At 39.3% G+C, this 20,280-nt stretch overlaps 1 protein-coding gene across 1 annotated transcript in view; it reads right to left on the reverse strand.

Annotated features, from left to right (window-relative positions):
* Positions 1–490: 490 nt before the first annotated feature.
* Positions 491–20,280, reverse strand: part of PCSK1 (proprotein convertase subtilisin/kexin type 1) — a 28,870-nt gene continuing 9,080 nt past the window's right edge. The window contains exons 5-14 of the mRNA XM_075725950.1: positions 20,203–20,279; positions 18,010–18,098; positions 13,816–13,988; positions 11,331–11,543; positions 10,053–10,153; positions 8,827–9,060; positions 7,169–7,326; positions 4,372–4,505; positions 2,376–2,537; positions 491–853 (exon numbers count right to left, since the gene is read on the reverse strand). Coding sequence (XP_075582065.1) covers positions 491–853; positions 2,376–2,537; positions 4,372–4,505; positions 7,169–7,326; positions 8,827–9,060; positions 10,053–10,153; positions 11,331–11,543; positions 13,816–13,988; positions 18,010–18,098; positions 20,203–20,279 — 1,704 coding nt within the window. The remainder of the gene's footprint in view (positions 854–2,375; positions 2,538–4,371; positions 4,506–7,168; positions 7,327–8,826; positions 9,061–10,052; positions 10,154–11,330; positions 11,544–13,815; positions 13,989–18,009; positions 18,099–20,202; position 20,280) is intronic.

The following is a 20,280-nucleotide window of genomic DNA, read 5'->3' on the forward strand; positions in this document are numbered from 1 at the left end:
TGACTGAAGCAGTACCGGCTGCAAGTGTTAAATATGGAATAAATGCCAAATGTAAGAAAGACTGCAATATTCATTACAAATCCAGGGATGAGCCATAGCTTTGGCAGTTCGCTTCAAAACTGCTTGGTAATTCAGGTTTTGAATCCTACTGCATGCTAAGTGAATAGGGTGGAAGAATAACTAACATGAAAATTGTTTAAAATAGAGCATTAGGGTTTTCAGGGGAATACTACTGCATTTCATGCCTGAGGGGGCAAATCTACTGTGATGGTAATGAAGAAAGGCTTTGAAAAAAGCTGTTACCAAAAAGCATCACTTTGCTGCCTTATCCTCCCACACCCGTTTTTTTGCCCTTCCTTGATATTTGTATTAAATATGAAGCAATCAAAGCACCAATCACACAACTAGAGCATACAACAGACATCTGAAAAAAACCTACAGGTGGGGTGGGGACAATGAATATTTCCAACTCAGTGCCATACCCTATAGTTTAGTTTCCTTCATTTATAATATCAACCAAGGCTTGCAGCAGTCTATCATCTCTATGCTTGTATGGTTTGGCATTGTAAAAAAGATCAACGTAGTCACTGTACAGACTTTCTTCTGAGTCTCTCAACTGGGAGGGCTTGTTTAATTTTTCGAGGGCTTGATAGAAGTGTTCATATGGAATATTTAACTTCCCACTTGCAGTCTTCTTTGGCAGTCGCTTCTGAGCCATCTGTCTGCTAAAAGCACTTTGCAGTAAATGCAGCATAGCCTCTGATGGGATTTTATCTTCTGCTTTGTCACTGCTACTACTGGTATCTTCTGTGACTCCAGGTTTTTCACTCAGGTTCTCCTGTGTGGTATGGTCCTAGAATACAGATTAGCATAAAAAAGGTTAGGTGTCAATGAAAAACTGGCTGGATTAAGATTTTCTCTGGTTAGTGGTTTCTGTCTACATGTGGGTAGATGCTATTTTTTCATGCAGGAGCCACTTAGCATCTAGAAAAGAACTAGACCATTATACACCAAAACAGACTACCAAAAGGACTATATTGTATAAAATACCAAACCCTGCCTCAACATAGGAAGTAATAAATTCAGACTCCATGTTGGCAGGATACAACATGTAATTTTATAGCAGGATTTGTCCCAGTCTTAAGAGATATTTCTAGTTGTACTATGGAGACAGCTCCTCAGCAGTCTAACTGAAGGAATTATATGCAGTGGTGATGGCAGCTCTGATTGTGCCACATACCCTTGTGAAAAGGACTGAACCAGTGCTTCCATATAACCTTCTCTGTAGATGATCTCACCTGAGCAAAAACAGTGAAGTATGGCTAACGGGTGGTCATGACATATATGTTGGAAACTTTGCAAGATTAATGTCAGATACAGATGTATAGAGAAGTGGGTGAGAGGCATGATCTCGTTTCAACAGTGTCTATTACACCTACACCTCCCATACTGACACAGAAGTATGTGGCAACATAGCTTCCTCGTTTACACTAGGATTGTCTTTCTAACTGAACTGTTTTTTACTATGTCTACCAATCTTCTCCTACAGTACCTCCTGAATCCACTTTTATTTTCTGCCAGTTTATTTTCTTGCACATGGCTGCCACACCTGCGGACACATATTTAATGTATTTTAAGACCATAATCATGTCTCCCTCAATCTTCTCCTTCATAACCTGGCTGAGGAACGTTAATCTCTCTATGCTTTATGGACATCCTAATTACTTAATGGGGCAACAAATTGATGGGATGTGATTAATAAAGTATTCTGAAGATGTTGACATAATCAATTATTGTGAAAATGTACAATACTACCATCCCATGCATCCAGAAAACCACTGTCACTCCCAGAAGCCTGGAGTGTGTTTAGAGCACTCTACCTGAAGGGCAAAGAAGGGGTGACAAAGGAGCTAGCAGCAACAGATCCACTCAACCAAACCTCTGAATCAGTGAGTTTCTGACTTCTATCATGTCTTTTGTTACTAACTTCCTTCCAAACTCCCTGGAAGCACTCCAGCAGGCAAAGCTCCTTTTGGATGCGACACTTGTTCTCACTAGAATTACATAAATTTAGCATGTCTGTCAGAGGTGTATTCCTCCCTCCTTGTACCACTCAACTGCATTAACTATTGAGTTCACTACTTTAGTAGCAATATCCTCATACCATCCTAAAACCCTTAGGTGTTGGCATATGAAAACAGAGACTAATAAAAATATCAGTTGTTGATATGGACAAAATTACAATACACAACTCAGAAGTGGTCAGGGGTTAGATGAAATGTATACAGAATGAGTATGTGTGTTCTTAGAATGAAAAAATACCATTTTCTTATAAACTGAAAAATGCATAAGGAAAAAAAAGAATGTTACACTACCTCTACAAAGTCTGTAATCTTCTCCACTCCTCTTCTGTCATTTTGCACAGCATTGTACGATGTGTATACACGTGGCTGCTTCATATGTTCAGGCTGGGTAGCAGTGCCATGCAAAATCAATTTCCAATTTACAATCCTTCCTTCATTTTGTATTCTTCTGGACTAAAGGACAAGCATGGCATTAGCATAGGTTCTCAGGACATAAGAAGAGGAAACAGGACACGTGGTCGTAAAGTAGACAAAAGTGACTAAAATAAATTATAAGGCTTTCAGTATCTAAATTTAGACAATGATTTAAAAGCACCAAAAGACTGACAGGATATATCAGAAAGTGGGATTTAATACAATGGCTTAACTACTCCAAATACTCACCTTTTGATGCAACATATGATTAATTAATTAATCATGTAAGCATCAATGGAATTTTGTCATTAACACAGAATGCTAAAAATTACAGAAGTAGCATTTTGTGTTATTAGTATTTGTTCATTAAGCCATTCCTTGGCAATTTCCTCACAAAAGTTATCATTGGAATAGTAATTTGGAATAATATACTGTAGTGGTGTACAACAGCAATCTGAAACAAAGCTTGTGGAAGTGAGCAACAAATGCTTTGTCCATTAGTTTTGGCAGAAGTATTTAAATAGCAGAAAGTGGAAGAGACAAGTACAGAGAACACTGAAACTTTATTTTACCAAAGCTTCTTTCAGAATTTTTGCTCAGTCATTTAGAGACTGAAGATAGCTGCTGAAGCTCTTCTTTTCTAATAGAAGTCTATACCAATGTTTACATACACAACTTACATGACAACTAAATTTTGAGCAACTCTGCATGGGAATCTGTGATTTCAGTTAGGGCCATTAATGTGAAAACTTATTTCACAAATCACAAAGCCGTACAAGCTCAGGAAAGAGTGCATTACCTCTTGAAGTCAAAAAGCTTGGTTTATTGTAAATTTCAGGAACCTCTCACTTGAAAATGGAAAATGAGAGAATTACAAACAAAATCCTCTTCTTAACTTCATTCCAAAAAATGCATTATATTAATTACAAAGAGCAGGATATCTGTAACCATGGGGTTATCTATAAGCCTGCAGTATTAACGCTACACTGTTGATATTAATATTTACTTCTACTGCCTTGTCCATCTGCTCAGGTCTTGGCATTATCTTCCTGTTTACAATTCGAGGCCAATAGGGGTTGGAGGCTCAGTGTCTGATAAGGAAACGTTCAGTCTCTGGCAGGATCTGACCCCTAATGACAGGCTTACTAACAGACAACTTCAATGAAATTCTCCAGAGATGAGTGCACTTGATCACTCTCTCTTTGAAGAGAATGGTTTTTCAGTTGCCTATCAAGCAGCTTTATTCTGGTGTCTCACTGTTGTAATCCATATCCCCAGGTGGTTTTAGTAAACGTAGTTATTTCATATCTGTAGATTTCTTGGCTTTAATCCTTAAACATTGTGCAGCAGCAATTACTCTAAGAAAGAAGTTAGTGAAAGTTATACAGCAGAATATCTCTCTGAGGTCACCAGAAATTAATTAATTCAAAAGATTTTGAGTTAATGAAAATTATGCATGTGCACTAGGAGAAGACTAGACCTATCCTGTGTTCTTCTCTGCACAAAAACCTAATTGGCAGTCAATCGCATGTTAATTCGATTACATATTTCCCTCCATGAATCACAGAAAATTTTATTAAGTGATTTCTTTCTGTGACATATAATGTGTGAAAAACAGAGGCATGAAATTTTTTTGACAGGTACATCTCAGTGAAATGAGGACAGTCCTTTGCATTTATGTAAAGAACAAGAAAATCTGACCCTATTTTTTTTCTTTAATCTTTTATCCAGATAGATATTTACTGTAAATAAAACTCTTGTTGTAGCTTGCTTCATGAGAAGACTCACTATTCAACATGCTTGGTAGTGGTTAGTGATCGTTTCGTCTGTGTTAGCTTCCAAACTTAGCTAGTTAGCATACAGACATACTTACCACATCAGTAATTCTTAAAACCCAGGTGCCTGTTGGATTCTCTCCCCATGTGTGAACAGACATGAAGTCCCAGTTCTTAAAGCCATTGGGAGATTTATCTCTCTCTCTCTCAGCCAGTAAGACAGTGCTGGTCCCTGTGTTAGTGCAAGATCAACAGTGGTGACTGTTCATACATGTTCACTTTTACTTTTCCCATTGCTCAGCTTGCACACTATCTAGTGCATAGGTAACCTGGAAAATACACTACTTAATAGTGGCTTGTGGAATGGGAAACATGGTATTTCTGATCAGTGGTTCCTTTAATTATTTTCACTGCAGTATTTAAGAGCACAAAAACTATCACATTAGGCCGTGCTAAAAAGGTACATCTTACTTAGTGTTCAATCTCTAACACAGAAAAGTAGTGGATGCACATAAAGAAACTAAGAAACAGAGGTCAGACACAAACAGTATTTTCCACTGATGATCAGTTCAGGAAACTTCTGAGATGGAAGCCTGGAAGGCAAACCAGCTCATGCAGTATTGTGAAACCAAAGCCTTATCCTGAATTCATCACTGTTTTTTTGTTGTTTTTTTTTTTTTTTTTCTCGTGAGTGGATGCAGATTGTTACAGCCTGGACCTCCAACAGGGTGAAAAGCATTTGCGTTGTTATTATTATTACAAAAATGCCACACTTCACAAAGTATTTCTGCAGCAGAAGATATTCTACTGCACAGTAGGAATTATGTTGTGCTTGTTTGCATATAAGGAGAGAGCAAGGGAGCTATATTTACATAATAAGGAGCAGAGAAGCCCCAGGGAGCCTGATTACAAGCTATAAGTATATTTAAAGGTAACACCATAAATATAGAAAAGGAATGACATCCATGTGGTAGTACTGTTTTGCAGGAAAGTGGAATAAGGGAAAGAACAGCTTAACCATGACAGCAACATGATACAATAGTGGAGGCAGCAGCACTTGACTATTGCTACCTCAGCTAAAATCACAGAAATACATACAAAGATGAAGAACATATTACTGTCACCAGTCTTTCAAAAAGGGGTGTTTTTCTAAGGTGAAACCATGCTTCCTACATATTAGCAGTAGAACAGTGTCTTGGGAGGGAAATACCTCTGTAAAAGTAGAATGAGAGCTACTGTTGCTGTCATCTCCATCATGTACCTAGAGACAGTCCATATATTTACTCCCAAACTAAAATGTATCTAAGACAGAATTAAATTTGAAAATACCACCAAGAGTCAAGGGTAAAACACCTCACAGCAACATTGCTTCCATAAGACAAAAGGTAAACTCAGAAAATGAAGAATTAAGGTTAGGCTTAAAAGGAATCCCAGACAAAGTAGGGTTTGGAAATATACTGTACATACAGTACCTTAACCCTCCTCTCTAGTGAGGTCCTGCAATAACGATATGAACAAGGCTCTACTGGTTTATTATCTGTGAAAATCTAAATTAGCCTTTAATATTAGTAAATTATATTAGCCTGATGTTTAAATTCATACATGAAAGTTTGTCTGTTTTTTCTAATATCAGTTGACTCTCTACAAAGTTGTTTATACTCATTCTCCTTTCTTTTTTTTTTTTCTCCTTATGGTGTTATTTCAAGGCATTGTCAAGATAGCTTGCCATATTCTAGTACATTTAGTGTAGTTGTACTAAGGGTGCCTAACAGAGACACTGTGGTTTTAAATACACTAATGGGGAGATGCAGTTACATGAAATCTGGGGAGTCAGATACCCTGTTTTCCATTAGTTTGTTAAATCACAGTATAGCTGATAAGCACTATTGAACTGTAATTTGTTGTCTGCCAGGAACTCTCAGTTTTTATAGGTCCTGTCGCCAGAATGAAAAAATATTAGAAATGGTGCCTTAATTTTCTGAAGTATGATTTTCAAACCTCTTCTCACAAAAATAACCCAGAACACATGAAGGCTGGAAAGAGGTTTCAGAGAACCAGTTTTCTAGTCCCCAGGCTGCTTTGCTGTCATACTCACCTGTTGGAGGTGACAGATCTGTCCAACGATATATTTCATAGAATCACAGAATGCTTTGGGCTGGAAGGGACCTTTAGAGGTCACCCAGCCCAACCCCCTGCAGCGAGCAGGGACAGCTTTAACCACATCAGGGTGCTCAGAGCCCCGTCCAACCTGGCCTGGGATGGTGCCAGGGATGGGGCCTCCACTGCCTCTCTGGGCAACCTGTGCCAGTGCTTCACCACCCTCACTGTACAAAATTTCTTCCCTATATCCAGTCTAAATCTCCCCTCCTTTAGTTTAAATCCATTACTCCTTGTCCTGTCACAACAGGCCTTGCTAAAAAGATTCTCCCCACCCTTCCTGTAGGCCCCCTTTAAGCACTGAAAGGCCGCAATAAGGTCTCCCCGCAGCCTTCTCTTCTCCAGGCTGAACAACCCCAACTCTCTCAGCCTGGCCTCACAGCAGAGGGGCTCCAGCCCTCGGATCATTTTGGTGGCCTCCTCTGGACCCGCTCCAGCAGGTCCATGTCCTTGTGCTGAGGCCCCCAGAGCTGGACGCAGTGCCCCAGGTGAGGTCTCAGCAGAGCAGAGCAGAGGGGCAGAATCCCCTCCCTCGACCTGCTGGCCACGCTGCTGGGGATGCAGCCCAGGATATGGTTGGCTTTCTGGGCTGCAAGCGCACATTGCCGGCTCATGTCCAGCTTTTCATCCACCAGTACCCCCAAGTCCTTCCCACTGAGGAACACAGAGGTGGTTTTTAGTGAAATAAATGTTACACACTACACCAACACAAACAAAGTATGTCTTTGCCTCCTGTACCTGATGGAGACACCAGAGTGACATGAAGATCACCTCTACGGGAATACTCAATCGTTGCCTCAAGCTGCACATGCTCCAGAGATGCAATGGAGTTTTCTTGACCCTCGCAGGCTTTTGTGGGAATTTCAATGATGACTTCCTCATTTGCTCTTAATAATCTGGCAAAATTACAGGACTTCTTTCATTACTCACAGAAACTTTTGATCCTGGATGATTATGTGAAGTACAAATGACACATCTAACACCCATTACAGAATGATAAGAAAGGAAGAAGTAAAGACAAATTCTACATTCATTAGTTTTTTGAATGCTCCAGTAAAAACCATGGGAAGTTCTGGAGGCATAGATAATACTGCAGTGGACCAAGCGATAGGCGCTGCATAAGACAGACTTGTGCAACACACCCTGCAAACAAGCAAGCAAGTCTGATCATCAAGGGTTTCTATCAACACTTTGCTGTCCCAGAGAGACTACAAAAAAAACAGTCTTTGCTATCAGCTACATCAGGGACTGTATCAGACTTATACTTAGTTCCCTCATTCAAATATCCAGAAGACCTGTTATCATGGAGTTACAATTCTGCAGCAGGCACAGCCATTTTAACCCTTTGTAGTCAATGCCATCTCAAGGGGAAAAAAGCTTACCTCTTCTGTACATTCTTTGTACAGAGAGCTACTGTGCATAGCTTTCTCTGCACAATTTCCATTACTTCTAATGAGAAAGGGGTATCTAAATCTCCACACAAATAATTCTAAATTCAGAATCTCGAGACCTTTGTTTTTGCAATGCAACATAGAGTAATAAAAACATATAAACAGCAAGTATTACAAACATGAGTACTGAATCAGCACTCTGTGGAAAGGAGAGAGCTCATAAAAAGCAAACTGACAATAAAATAGCATAAATAATAAGGTTACCAAGCAGTGACACTCCAAAACACTGTAATATGTTTCTACAGGCAGATTTTTAGTTCACTCACACAGTATAATTTCGATCTTTGAAATAGCTGTATTTACAAGTCCGTAAGTGAACAAGTGGAGTCAAAGGCAGTCTAGATATCCTTACTGACTAACTAGCTTACTGACTCAACCTGTACATTGAGCTCAGTTTAGGCTCACTATGCTGGGAGCACTTGTGCATGTGGCTATTAAGTCTTTCAGTGAGCCTTTGAGACACTTGTGTTTCATAAGAGATGTGCTACGGATGTGACTAAAGCTCAATATATCACCTTGATTTCAACATTTACTATGCCTGTCAAAGGAGAAGAATTGCTAAGACTGATTACAGGTGTTTTTAAAAAAAATCCCTGGGAGACTTTGGTATCTTTTTATTCATCTTCTGATAGCAGTCTAAACATTCATACCTGATCTGATCAGGTTCAGGCTCACACTATCATCCACCCATACACTGGCTGCACAAGCAGACACAATAAACTTACTCTTTGTTAAGGCTCCATCCTAGTAATTTCCATCAGTCTGACACTAAAAAAAGCAAGCAAGCCAGCGCTGCTTGCCTGCCCCTGAGGAATACAGTAAGGCAAAACCAAATTAATCAAAAGAAATATCTGAGTCTGGTTCAGAACAATCTGTGTAGAACACTATCCTTCAGGCTCTACTAAGATAGACACAAGCTTAGTTACTGCTAATGCAAATTCTTACCTTGGTTCAAAGCTTTTGTCTTTGACAATACACTCTCTCTTTTCTGGTACACCTTTCCATCTTTTGGGATCAGCTAAATCTACCAACGCGTTGGCATTGAGTAATCCAAACCCAAATCGGCTGTTGACCATCAGTCCCGCTCCATTCTTTTTCCATCCTGGATTTCCAGCCAGTGGGTCATATTCTGAGGTCCACACTACCAAATGCTGCATATCCCGCCATGTTAGATTTGGGCTGTTGAGAAAATGTTCCTGGTCAATTGTTTCAGGGCTATCTATCATTTTTCTCTCAATTATTAGTCTGCAACAGAACTTGCTTTGAATGCATATGGTATCCCACTACTTTAAAATATAGAGCATGTCACATGCTTATCCTCACAATATTTCTCCAGGCAGACAAGATTTCTGTGTACATGAAGAATGGGTATCTAACAAGACGAGAGTCCAATTCTTCAAAATTATTCAGGCTTTTAAAATTAACTACCAAAACTAGTATTTCCCACCGGTCTTTATGGGACCTGGACTTTGAAAATTCACCGAGTGTTTGATTCTATCTGTGATTAACTCTACCCTTTAAAATACATCCTTAAGTGTCTTGGCTTATGTCATCAAAGAAGTACGCAATAGAACATGGAGCTGAACCTACACCTCAAGTACTAAGCCTACCCACTAAAGCCTGAACTGTTTTCTGTGAAAAAGCTATTTTCCTGTCGTGTCCTGCCCTGTTCTTCTTCACCTTCTCTAAGTCACACATTCCGACTACCAGCCCTACAGAATCTGAACCTGCCTGCTATCTGCCTGCTCAGACAGTCAAGCTTGGGTACCTTCCTTTTTACAAAAGGTATTATCATTGGCAGAAAAGGTTCTGTAAATTGACTAAAGACTTAATTTAAACTCCTGCAACCTATTGTCTTCAATATGTTCTCCTGATACATGTGCAGCCTCACTGCTTTTAAGTGCAATTGACCAGAACTCAGTAAGCAATTGTTGCCAATGCACAAAATGGACTAAAATTCCTCGGTCACCACGTTTTACTTACGTTGGTTCTGCTTTGCTATAAGGTGTTGATGCAAGTACCTGCTTATTTTTGTCATCGGGCTGAGCAAGTCTGACTGACAAAAAGTGGAGCTGCAGTATGAGATGGTGCCACTTTCAAACAGACAACATTTTGGGGAAGATGGCAGGGTGGCTGAGAGAGGAGTTTCAAAGGTAATTGGGACATCTTACTTTGCTTCCAGAGCTAGAGCAAAAATTCCTGCTGCCAGTGGTGCAGATGCAGAGGTCCCAGTGTGAGTCTCTGTGCATTCATTGTGGAGATCAGCACTTGTCTGACAGAAGAAACAAAAAAATTAGATTGCATGAATAAACAGTTCTAAATAGTCATATCCACACTCACCAACATAACCATGTATCCTTTACTTGGTGCATATTAGTACATTCCTCACCAGCAGAAAAAGTGATGGATGTTTCAATCCGTTCATATTTCAATCCACTCTTTTTACTTCAACTATAATTTTTGTATCAAAACGCTTTGTGTTGGAACAAAATACTCCCACACTGAATATCTTATTTTATTCTAAGGTTTCACAATAAGTGTTTCAGGCTTACTGGTGAATCACACAAACAGATCATTGTGTTGGGCCTAGAACATTTAAAATTACTGCTTGCTAGAAAATTACTCATAGGATTAGTATTGGTGTTCTGCTCCCTCTTCAACAGAAGAACTATAATTTGCAATGAAACACGTGCTTTATTTGGAAATTAAATACCAAACTCATCTGCCCATGTATCTACATCTCAGGTTTGAAGAGAAGCCACTTAGGAACGACTGATCTCCTGCCTAAGTTGGAATGACATTGTTTTAACTCCCATCAATGTAGTTTATTGTAAAATTAGCATCCACCAGGGCTGAATAGAAATTATAGGTACTTCAACATTATTTTATCACAGCAATTTTCTTCAGTACAAGTTATTTCTTGCACAGTTAATGAAGGCACACAGACTGCTCTGCCTGCTTGCTGAGTACCTTTTACAGATTTGGAAGCACTATTGTTGCTGTCGTAAGTGGGAACTCGGGGGCTGACAATCTTAGAAAAGCTAATGGCAATGTATATCGGAGCTACTGACTCATATGGTATGCTAACTTCACAGGTTCTTTTTCCTTTTACTCTAAATCTCTCTTCACCTGCCCTTTCTGAATAGTGGGACCATATCAAACTTCATGCAGAGACCTGTCATACACAAATAGCAGACAAATTCAGCATGCTGATTTAACTGCATTGACGCAATGATTTTGTTTAGCCATTGCTTTACAGTAGAAGATGTTCCAGGAATACAATCACTTTTTGGATTACAAATCTCTCAATGTTTCAAGACAAAAGCACTAAGCATGTAACACATAACGAGAAGCAGGCACTTGAAACCAAGCATTTAAGAGCTCTCACTTGTTATTTGCATATATAATACATTTCTATGTTTGTTCTGAATCTGGTAAAAACAACCTACAATTCTTTGGTCAGTATAATCCCCACTGCTGTATGCTGTGGCCAGAGTTGAAGAGCACTTCTCTGCATACCAGGGAGAAAGGCCTTGCTGAGAAGCACTGCTAATTGAGATAGTGTAGATACTATCAGTGTAACCATCACAGTCACAGTTGTCACCCTGACGGCCTCCGTTCCCAGAAGCCCATACGAAAATGGAGCCTTTCCCATTTCGGCCCTAGAGAAAATGGAAATGAGTGGTTATGAAAGATATTTCAGTCTCTGTAATGTATTCTTAAGAACTCCTCCCCCCCAAAAGCCCAATATATTGAACATTTTCAGGTAGAAAAGGGCAGTTTTCTATAAGCACTATAGAAAGCAGAGACAGAAGAAACCAGCTACTTGAGGTACCCTACTTCACACCCTACAGTACATCTCTTAGTTTGGCTGGTGTAGGTTTAGTGTTCCAGGTGCAGCAACTTTCCTCAGAATAGGTTTTTAAGTTAAAAACAGAGTCTGTGCTCAACAGGTAAGTTTTCCCACATTCTGACATTTTGGTCCTGAACATTTCTAGGCAAAATGCCCTTTTTTTTAAGAAACGGCAAGGGTTTATTTCCATTGCCTTTCCTGTAATCACAGAGGTACAGGTAAGCAGTATAAATTATGTACATGATATGACTTTTCCACCAATTTATTTTTTGTAAGGAAGCCTTTCACGGTTAGCATTCACTTGCTGAAACACAGTGAACCAGCAAGTGCATCTGAGTGAAAACCCTCCCTTCTCTTACAAATCTGTGGGCCAGCACCACCGGCCTCCAGACACAACCACATTCATTCCCTGCTCTGGTCTCCAGTGTGTAATGAGGGAGCAGCAGCTAACAACTGATGCTGACAGCTGACGGCATGTAAACCATCACAGCTATCACAGAGGAAACACACATCACCCTATCCAGTCTTGAGCTGTGCTAGTCCTTCAGAGGAAAAAAATCTATTTCATGTGAAGAGCAAAAGTTCATATGTTGTTCATTATTAATATATGTACATTCACTGGAAACAACAGTTGAAATAGAGGTTTTTATCAGCCCACCCAGAGATTTGAAGTTATTCATGCAAGTGCTAAGACATTTGCAGCACTTAAAACATTAAAAATAAAGAAAAGTAAGCTGTACTCTTTGTGATACAACTGCTAAAATGGGAATTTTTAGCCAATGACAAAAAATGAAATAGTATCTTCCTCTGAGAATAAAGGCTGCAGTCCAGAAAAGCACTGGTATATGTAAACACCTGCTTCGATTTCACTTAGAGTGCTACTAATGCCTCACAGATTTTTAAGGCTAAGCATATGCTTAAGTTCTTTACCAGGGCAGCAATGCAGGCATCAGGGATGAGTCATTGGCAACCCCAACTCTGGCTGACTCTAAGCAGAATGGAGACCATCCAGATCCTTGCAAAAGGAAGCCTGACAAATTAATGGGTAAATTCACTCCCCTTAAGAAATAAAACAAGTTGTAAAAAAAGATACATTCTTTACCAAATAACCTGCTTTTTCAGAGTAAGACCACTGAGCATTGGTTCCCCAATTATTGCCTTTAATTCTCCCTCTTCTCTTGCTGCCTACCTATGGACTTAGATCTCTGTTTATCACCAGGCCACTCCTCTCAGTCTCCATTCTTCCCTCAGAGTATGTTTGTCAGCCATCAGACTCTTCTTCTCTCCTTCTGTCTACTAATGTTAACTGCCCTTTTTCCAAAATCCTTTTTCTCTTTGCTTCTGTCCTTCGAGCTTTCCTCCATTTCTCTCCTCTCCTGTCTCTTATTCAGTCTTCCTCACTATATTAGTACCTGTCCATCTTTAGATATGTTTTCACCTCACTGGCAAGAGCAAGAGTAGTTTATCAATACATCCTCAGTAGCTCTCAGTTTGCACCCTACTTATCGTCCAGCCAGATCTAAAGAGGATAACATAAAAAAGAACTGTAAAAACATTGTTTCCAATACTCTTCATCATGTATTTTTACCATCTTCATTTTAATTGGATCATGATATGCACCAATTTATAAACTAATGCAATTAACATAATACCAGCCCATCCACAGCGTGCTAAAATGCATCACTATTTCACAGAGCAAAATATTTACAAAGCAGAAATTTTGTATTAAATTTTATAGGCTTTCAGTGCAGAAATCCAATTACTGTTCAGTGCAAAACAAGCAGCAGAGAAGGGTGGGGGTAGGGCAAGACAAAGGCAGCAAAAGTAAGCATGGAAAAAGAAAGCTGATCTGTGGAGAACAGCAGTTTAAAACCAGCTTAGAAAGCTCTAATGGTGCTTTTTTGAAAGTCCTGTTCTGGCTGGTAATTTCTCTGACCTGTACTATTAAAAACTATCTCCTCCTTTTCAAATCTGTTTGAGCAAAGAGAGCACAAACCATTTTCATTTCTTCCCTGATATCAACCATTTTAAAATTCTGCTCCCTGCCACATTTTATTGTACCTTTCTCTTAAGTATCATACCTGTTTTATCCCATACTCAAAAGCCTTCTGTGCCAGTCTCCCGGGTCCCTCCACAGTTTTACCATCATCATTAGGGCCCCAGCTTGCACTGTAAATATCCACGTGTTCTGGATTGAAACCGATTGAACTGGCTTCAATAGCGTCGGTGACTATTCCATCCAGCATACGTATACCTCAACAGAAAAAAACAAGCAGACTGGATTTACTTTCTGTTCCCTCTTCTTTGTCTTTGTTAACTATTTGTAAAGTTTCCAGCAAAATTAACCCATAACTATTGCAACCACAGCCTACTGCTGTTCATGTAAGTAATACTCAGGACAGTGCATGTCAGTGTGAAACAGTACACTTACCCTTTATTTGCAGAGCTTGGTGCTCTCTATAAGCATTTAAAAAAAAAACCCTCTTAACATTTTGGTTGCCTCTTATTTACTCCTTTCTCTCTTTCAGGAACATGATGTTTTGCTTACTGTTCCTGCTTTTCCTTATTTCATTGAGGCCTTTCTTGACTCTTTCTTCCTCTCTGTTAAATCTGTAACAAAGAGTTCTCAAACTGCTAGCATGTCACTAAAATTAAATAGGTTTTACCAATGTTACTTTTACGTTTAAGAGTTCTAAGAGTTTTAGTTCAAAGATGTAGTTCTGAATGTTCTGACTAAAACACTTTGTCCTCACAGTCATTAAGGTTTTGCTGTCTTTGTGACGCTGGTATTTCACTAGCTCTTCAATCCTCACCACAAAAAATTCTCAGTGTTGTTTTACTGCCACGTTTTTTCCACTGTGAGCAATCCAGAGATGCTAGAGGTATCTAGCCATTAACATTTTATTAGGAACTGCATGATCTAATCTTCTTCAGAGCAAGCCTGATCTCAGTGGTACTTAAAATTCAGTGGCAGACAGCGGTTCATCTGCACTGGATCTCTCGCTCTGTATAAATCCCTAGCTCTGCAGTAGGATTGCTACCACTGTCCAGTGCTGGAGGAGGATAGAAATAGCAGAAGTCTGGCAAAATTCCCACTATGGCATGGCTCTCCCAGCAACAGCAGCAATATGAGAGCCACAGCAGTCAGGATTCAGTCTGTGTTTTCAAGCAATAAAAATGTCTGGGTTGTCTTGAACTTGGCAAGTTAGTGCTACAGCAGCTGCACCATTACTGGCAGTTGGTGAATTATGAGTACCCATTTTCTAGTATTTTCCACAAAATGGGGATTTTTCCAAAGCACGGCAGGCAAAATGTGGTTGTTCTATTAAAAAAAAGAAAAAAAGGAAGACAAAAAAACCAGCCCTGCCCTTGCAGCTCAGTTTCTTGTTCTGTTTTATACTATCAAGCAGGAAAAAAAAGACTGTAAGCATAATTCTTTTCCCAAATGGCTGGCCTCTAAGACTCATAATACCTCCAAGATAAAGCTGGGCTTTATTATTTTGTATTAATTAGTGGCAAAACCAGACAAAGGAGTTAATCCGCTCAACCACTGCTACTCCACTATCACTCACAAAGCTGGGAAAAGAATCAAGGTATATCCTGTGCCTCAGGTACTAAAAACACCACTTACCCTGGATAGGCTTAAACTCGTAACATTTTGAATACTCATTTTTCAGTTGGCTCAGAATTGTGAGATTCTCTCATACCAGCGCACTGTGAGCAAAGATCTGCCTGTGTGAAAATGACTGCAAGCTCCGGGTGCTAGCTTGCAACCCATAATGAGATACTGGGAATGCAGAGAGTAGTGTACGGATACTTCCCACAGAAGAAGACAAAGCCAACTCTGCAGATAAATAATGTAATACGGAAGAAAACAAGAACACTGACAACACACTGATGAAAACAGCTCAAGAAAAAAAACCTGCTGTCTTGTCTTTGTGATCTCAAAAAATCCTGCTTGTTTAAGTCAACTCAGGGATTTGATGACTGCAGTGATATTTCCCTAAGCAGACTCCAGTTATGTCCTCTTGCATAAACTCTTTCCTATTCTAGCACACGCTCGCTCCCATCACCAGTCCCACAAAATCAAAGGGCAAAGCCCAAGGTAATTTCAGACACATACATGTATCTGCCTGGCAGAAGGCTATTTTTAGCAGCACGTCACTGTGCGGGAACTCTCAGCCCAGTCCTTTGTAAAATGGAGCTTCTTAATCATTTGATTTCCATGGCAGCACCAGAGAAATATCGTAGCACAGTGCTATGGTTAGGTATGCATGAATATATATTCACCCTGCTTTACTCCAAAGGTGATCAATACACACACATTTCTTAGCTCTATGCAGAACAAGAGGTGACTGTTAAAGGACACTGAAACATGTCACTTTGAAAACTGTCATTAAGAAGTATTTTTTTCACACAGTGCACAGAAAAGCCTATAGGATTCACAGCCACAAAGTACTGAAGAGACTAATCAAGGTTTCAGAATAGTGCCAGGCATTGATGTGACTAGTGAGAACACTCAGGATTATTAAAGTCAGTACTTTCATGGAAAACAAAAAATTTTGACTGGAGTGTTTTGTTTTATGCCTCAAGGCAAAGTTAAACCAACCTCTGATGCTGAAGGTTAGAGAACAAGGTATTCCAAATGTCAGCATTTTTTTCCCTAAAGCAGCTATTGCTGACTATCAGAGAGAATGCATTGGCTGTGGACCACTGGATTTATCCAGTATGGCAATTGCTACAAGCAAACAGCCACTTAAAGAAGTCACCCTGAACTAATGTCAAATAGAAGTGTGTAATGCATCATTTCATGGATGTAAAAAAAAAAAAAAAAAAAAAAAAAAAAAAAAGAGAAAAACAGCCTGTGAAGAAATGAATCCTGTATAGCTTGGAACATCAAAAAAGCCTTCCAATGTTTAACGACTCCAAATTTATCTAAATCTTTTGAAGACTACTCCTATCTTACATTGCTCTTTGAACATATTTTTGTTATGTCCCTATCTTAAGCAGACTGGTCATATATAACAGCCTACAACTTCTTTCAACTTTTCTATTCTTTCTCCTCCCCCCACCCAGATATAAGCAGCTTTCCGGGTAATTGGGATTGCTGGACTGCTTTTCCTCCTGTTATTTTCCTTTTCTAGACAAATCACCCTGCACAGATCTGTAGTTTGCATTTGCAAATGAACACAGAGCATATGCAAATAACTGTGAAAGAATCTTCTCTGTAGATGCAAGTGCCTTAAACTATGGGCACAGCAGGAGTTCAGACATCTTTGCAGCTTCATGCATTTTGCCCTGCTTTGAAAATTTGGCATCTTCGTCTTATGAGTGAGATATTTTATTTAAACAGAGCATGACAGCATAATGCATTATGGCAAAGGCAGACTGCAAAGCTGACATCTATGACAGCTCCGTAGAGTAAATGGGAACCTACTAACACAAGACTGAAATGGTGGGAGCGGCAGTTATGGGTGTCAATTGCCGCTCATCGTCCCTTTGTTTAAAAGGAAAAAAGGAAGTAATGGAAAAACTAGGACTGCACAAGTATCTTCCTCTGATCTAAAGAACCATTTGCAATTGATATGTTGACCATGACTATTTCATAAACCCCTAATGGATTAAACCTTTAGTAACCACTTCAAAAAAAATGGCAATATTGATTGACGGGCAAGCAAGACTCCACTTGTTTTCAAAATTAACTAATGATGATAGTAGAGAAGTAAGCTGTTGAAACAAAAAACACATCCGTTTGAATATCTTGACTGACATGACCTTTTGAATGTAATTGTGTAGACAAAAACAATATGCTGCAAGCAAGGGTGGGCATAAATTGGTATATTCTTACTTTCACTCTACTCAATCCCTCTCCTTCCCCATGCCACCTCCTTCCAAAATAACCAGTTATAAGGAGTGAGTCCATCATTCCTTAAAAGATACAGTCTTATCTCTGTGTACAATACAGGTTGTTGCTATCATCATCATGACCTATATTCTTGTTGCTGTTATATATTCTACCTATATATCTATCTATATCTAACTGATAACCAAACTCCAGAGAGTATGCTGACATTTAAGAAATGCTGTCATACAGAAGTAACACTCCGTGCTATGGCCAGACAGGATTTTGTAGCCTAAGACTGCAAGACTGGTGTTTTCTGAGAAGGACCAATCATTCGTATTTCAGATTAATGGTAGGTGAAAACACGCAGCACTTCACAGGATCTGTCTGGTTTCCATCCATATTAGGCATCTAATTATTTTCATTTTCTTACCTCCAACTTTGGAATTGTAGGCTACTCCAACTCCACATTTTCTGTTGTTGGCTTGCATGGCAATTTCTCCTGCACACCGTGTCCCATGTCTGAATAAACACAATAAGAATAAACAACATCTCATAACATCTTTGTATAATGTACACAAAGATTCATCAATGACCTTCTTGATTTGGTGGAAGTTTTCTTTTGAATTAATGCAATGCAGCTATTGAATAACTTTTGAGTTCTATCTACATGATACAAAAATAGCTGTTTCTCTTAGGCTTCAATCAACATAATTTCACCTACTTAATGATCAAAGGATCATTGTGATGAGATGATAAATACCCACTCTAAGTCACACTGAAGTCCGTACACCTATTAGATACCAGTATTTTAGTAGAGTGTAAATGTAGCATAAAATTATGGGGCTAAGAAGCTGCTAAACTTCTTCAGACAGAAATATGATACAAGTCTTTTTTAACCACACATTTAGATACACTTTTTTTAATGACTGCATTTATTTAGGATTTCAGAAAGTCAGCCTTACAAGTCTCTTCACCATTGCTATATTTTTCTTGTAACCAACTATTTTCTATAAAGTTCTTTTTTGCCATAGGCAATTCTTATTCCACAATACAGAAAACCTTCATATAAGTGTAATTGTAAAAGAGTTGTATTATTTAATACTAGAGATTGTTATTCAATGAAGTGTTTGAATGCCCCTGGGCTGAATTCCATTTACTTATTAATAAAGATTAGAGGTAATACAGGTAGATTTAAGAGATAATGTCATTGGTACAAGAGGGTAATGGCTTCTTCCTCTTAAATAATACTGTAACAAAGTAGAAATGTAATTTTTCAAATGTCTTATTCATGGAACATTTATCCTTTGATTGACTGGTTTTTTTTTTTCCCCATACACTGATTTATGTTGTAGATGCTCCTGTATTGTCTGATAGACAATAGGGTACCAGTGCATCAGTTTCTTACTGTATCTTTATTGACTAGCAGCATCCTAATCGGTTTAAGAAATTGACTTCTTCTGTATACCAGCTTTTAAGGAGGTCCATTCTCTTCTCTTTCTGACAGACAAAATCCCTCCCTGAACTAGCATGGATATGCCTAGGTGTGACAGACCCATCAAGATGTTTCACAGAGTGTCAGAGGTAGCTCTAGAGAGGGCATCAGAGAAAATTCTACAAGTCCACTAGGTGAACTGGCTGGTGGTCTTGTGTTCAAGCCTTTTGAAGCTTCCTAGGTTGCTACCTTGAGGACATTTAGGCCAAATCTGGTCTAAATAAAGCTTCCACATGCCTCAGAAGAGACAGCAAGATTGTTCTAGGAGTGAGTGTAACCTCCTCCAGTCTCTGACCATGTGTCATACCCATATGAGAGGAGGTCAGAAGCATGACTTCACCTATGATTGCCTGGACTGAGCTAGAAGCTATTCTGTTGGTCCAAAAGGTATTGCCAAAACTGGAAAACAGCATCCTTAGCTACAAAAGCTGACCTGAAAGGATGGATTTCTTGGTAGGTTCCTCTAAGACACAGTCTCTTCCAGAGCCCTTCGGAGGAGACATATTCTTTTAAAATCTCCAGTGCAAAGCACAGAACTGAAGTCAAAATCTGCTTAGGGAGGTATCATTCTAGAAACACACATGGTGACATGAACAGATTGTTCCCTTCAGCTTACAGAAACAAATCAGTACCTTACATATACAAAGATATGAAGAAACCCAGGACATTATAGGGAGATTACAGTTATGAAGCTCTTTGTCTGGGAATTATGTTTCCTTAGTTTCCAGTGTTTGTGCTAATGGTGCATGCAAATCTTTGTGCAAACTGAAATACAGGAGGTTCCTTCCGAACATCCGGAAACCCTTTTTCACAGTGAGCATGACCAAGCACTGGCACAGGTTGCCCAGGGAGGTTGTGCAGTCTCCCTCCTTGGAAATATTCAAAAGCCACCTGGATGCGGTCCTGGGAAACCAGCTCTAGGCCTCCCTGCTTGAGCAGGGGCTTGGACCAGACGACCTTCAGGGGTCTCTTCCAACCTCAACCATCCTGTGATTCTGTTATACAAATTCTTGCTTTTATTATATAATCGTCATATGGGACATACGTAGGTATTTCTGCATTTGCATGTTCTAACACACAAATTAGTAACGTACTGTTTTGTTCTCTTCATACAACTGAGAGGCTACTCACTTGTTTTCATTTGTTGGGTCATATCTAGGAAAGGGATCATGATCATTGTCATTGAAATCATAACTTGCCTGTGGATCC

The sequence above is a fragment of the Pelecanus crispus genome, chromosome Z (genome assembly GCF_030463565.1).
Source record: "Pelecanus crispus isolate bPelCri1 chromosome Z, bPelCri1.pri, whole genome shotgun sequence".
NCBI classification, from domain to species: Eukaryota; Metazoa; Chordata; class Aves; order Pelecaniformes; family Pelecanidae; genus Pelecanus; species Pelecanus crispus.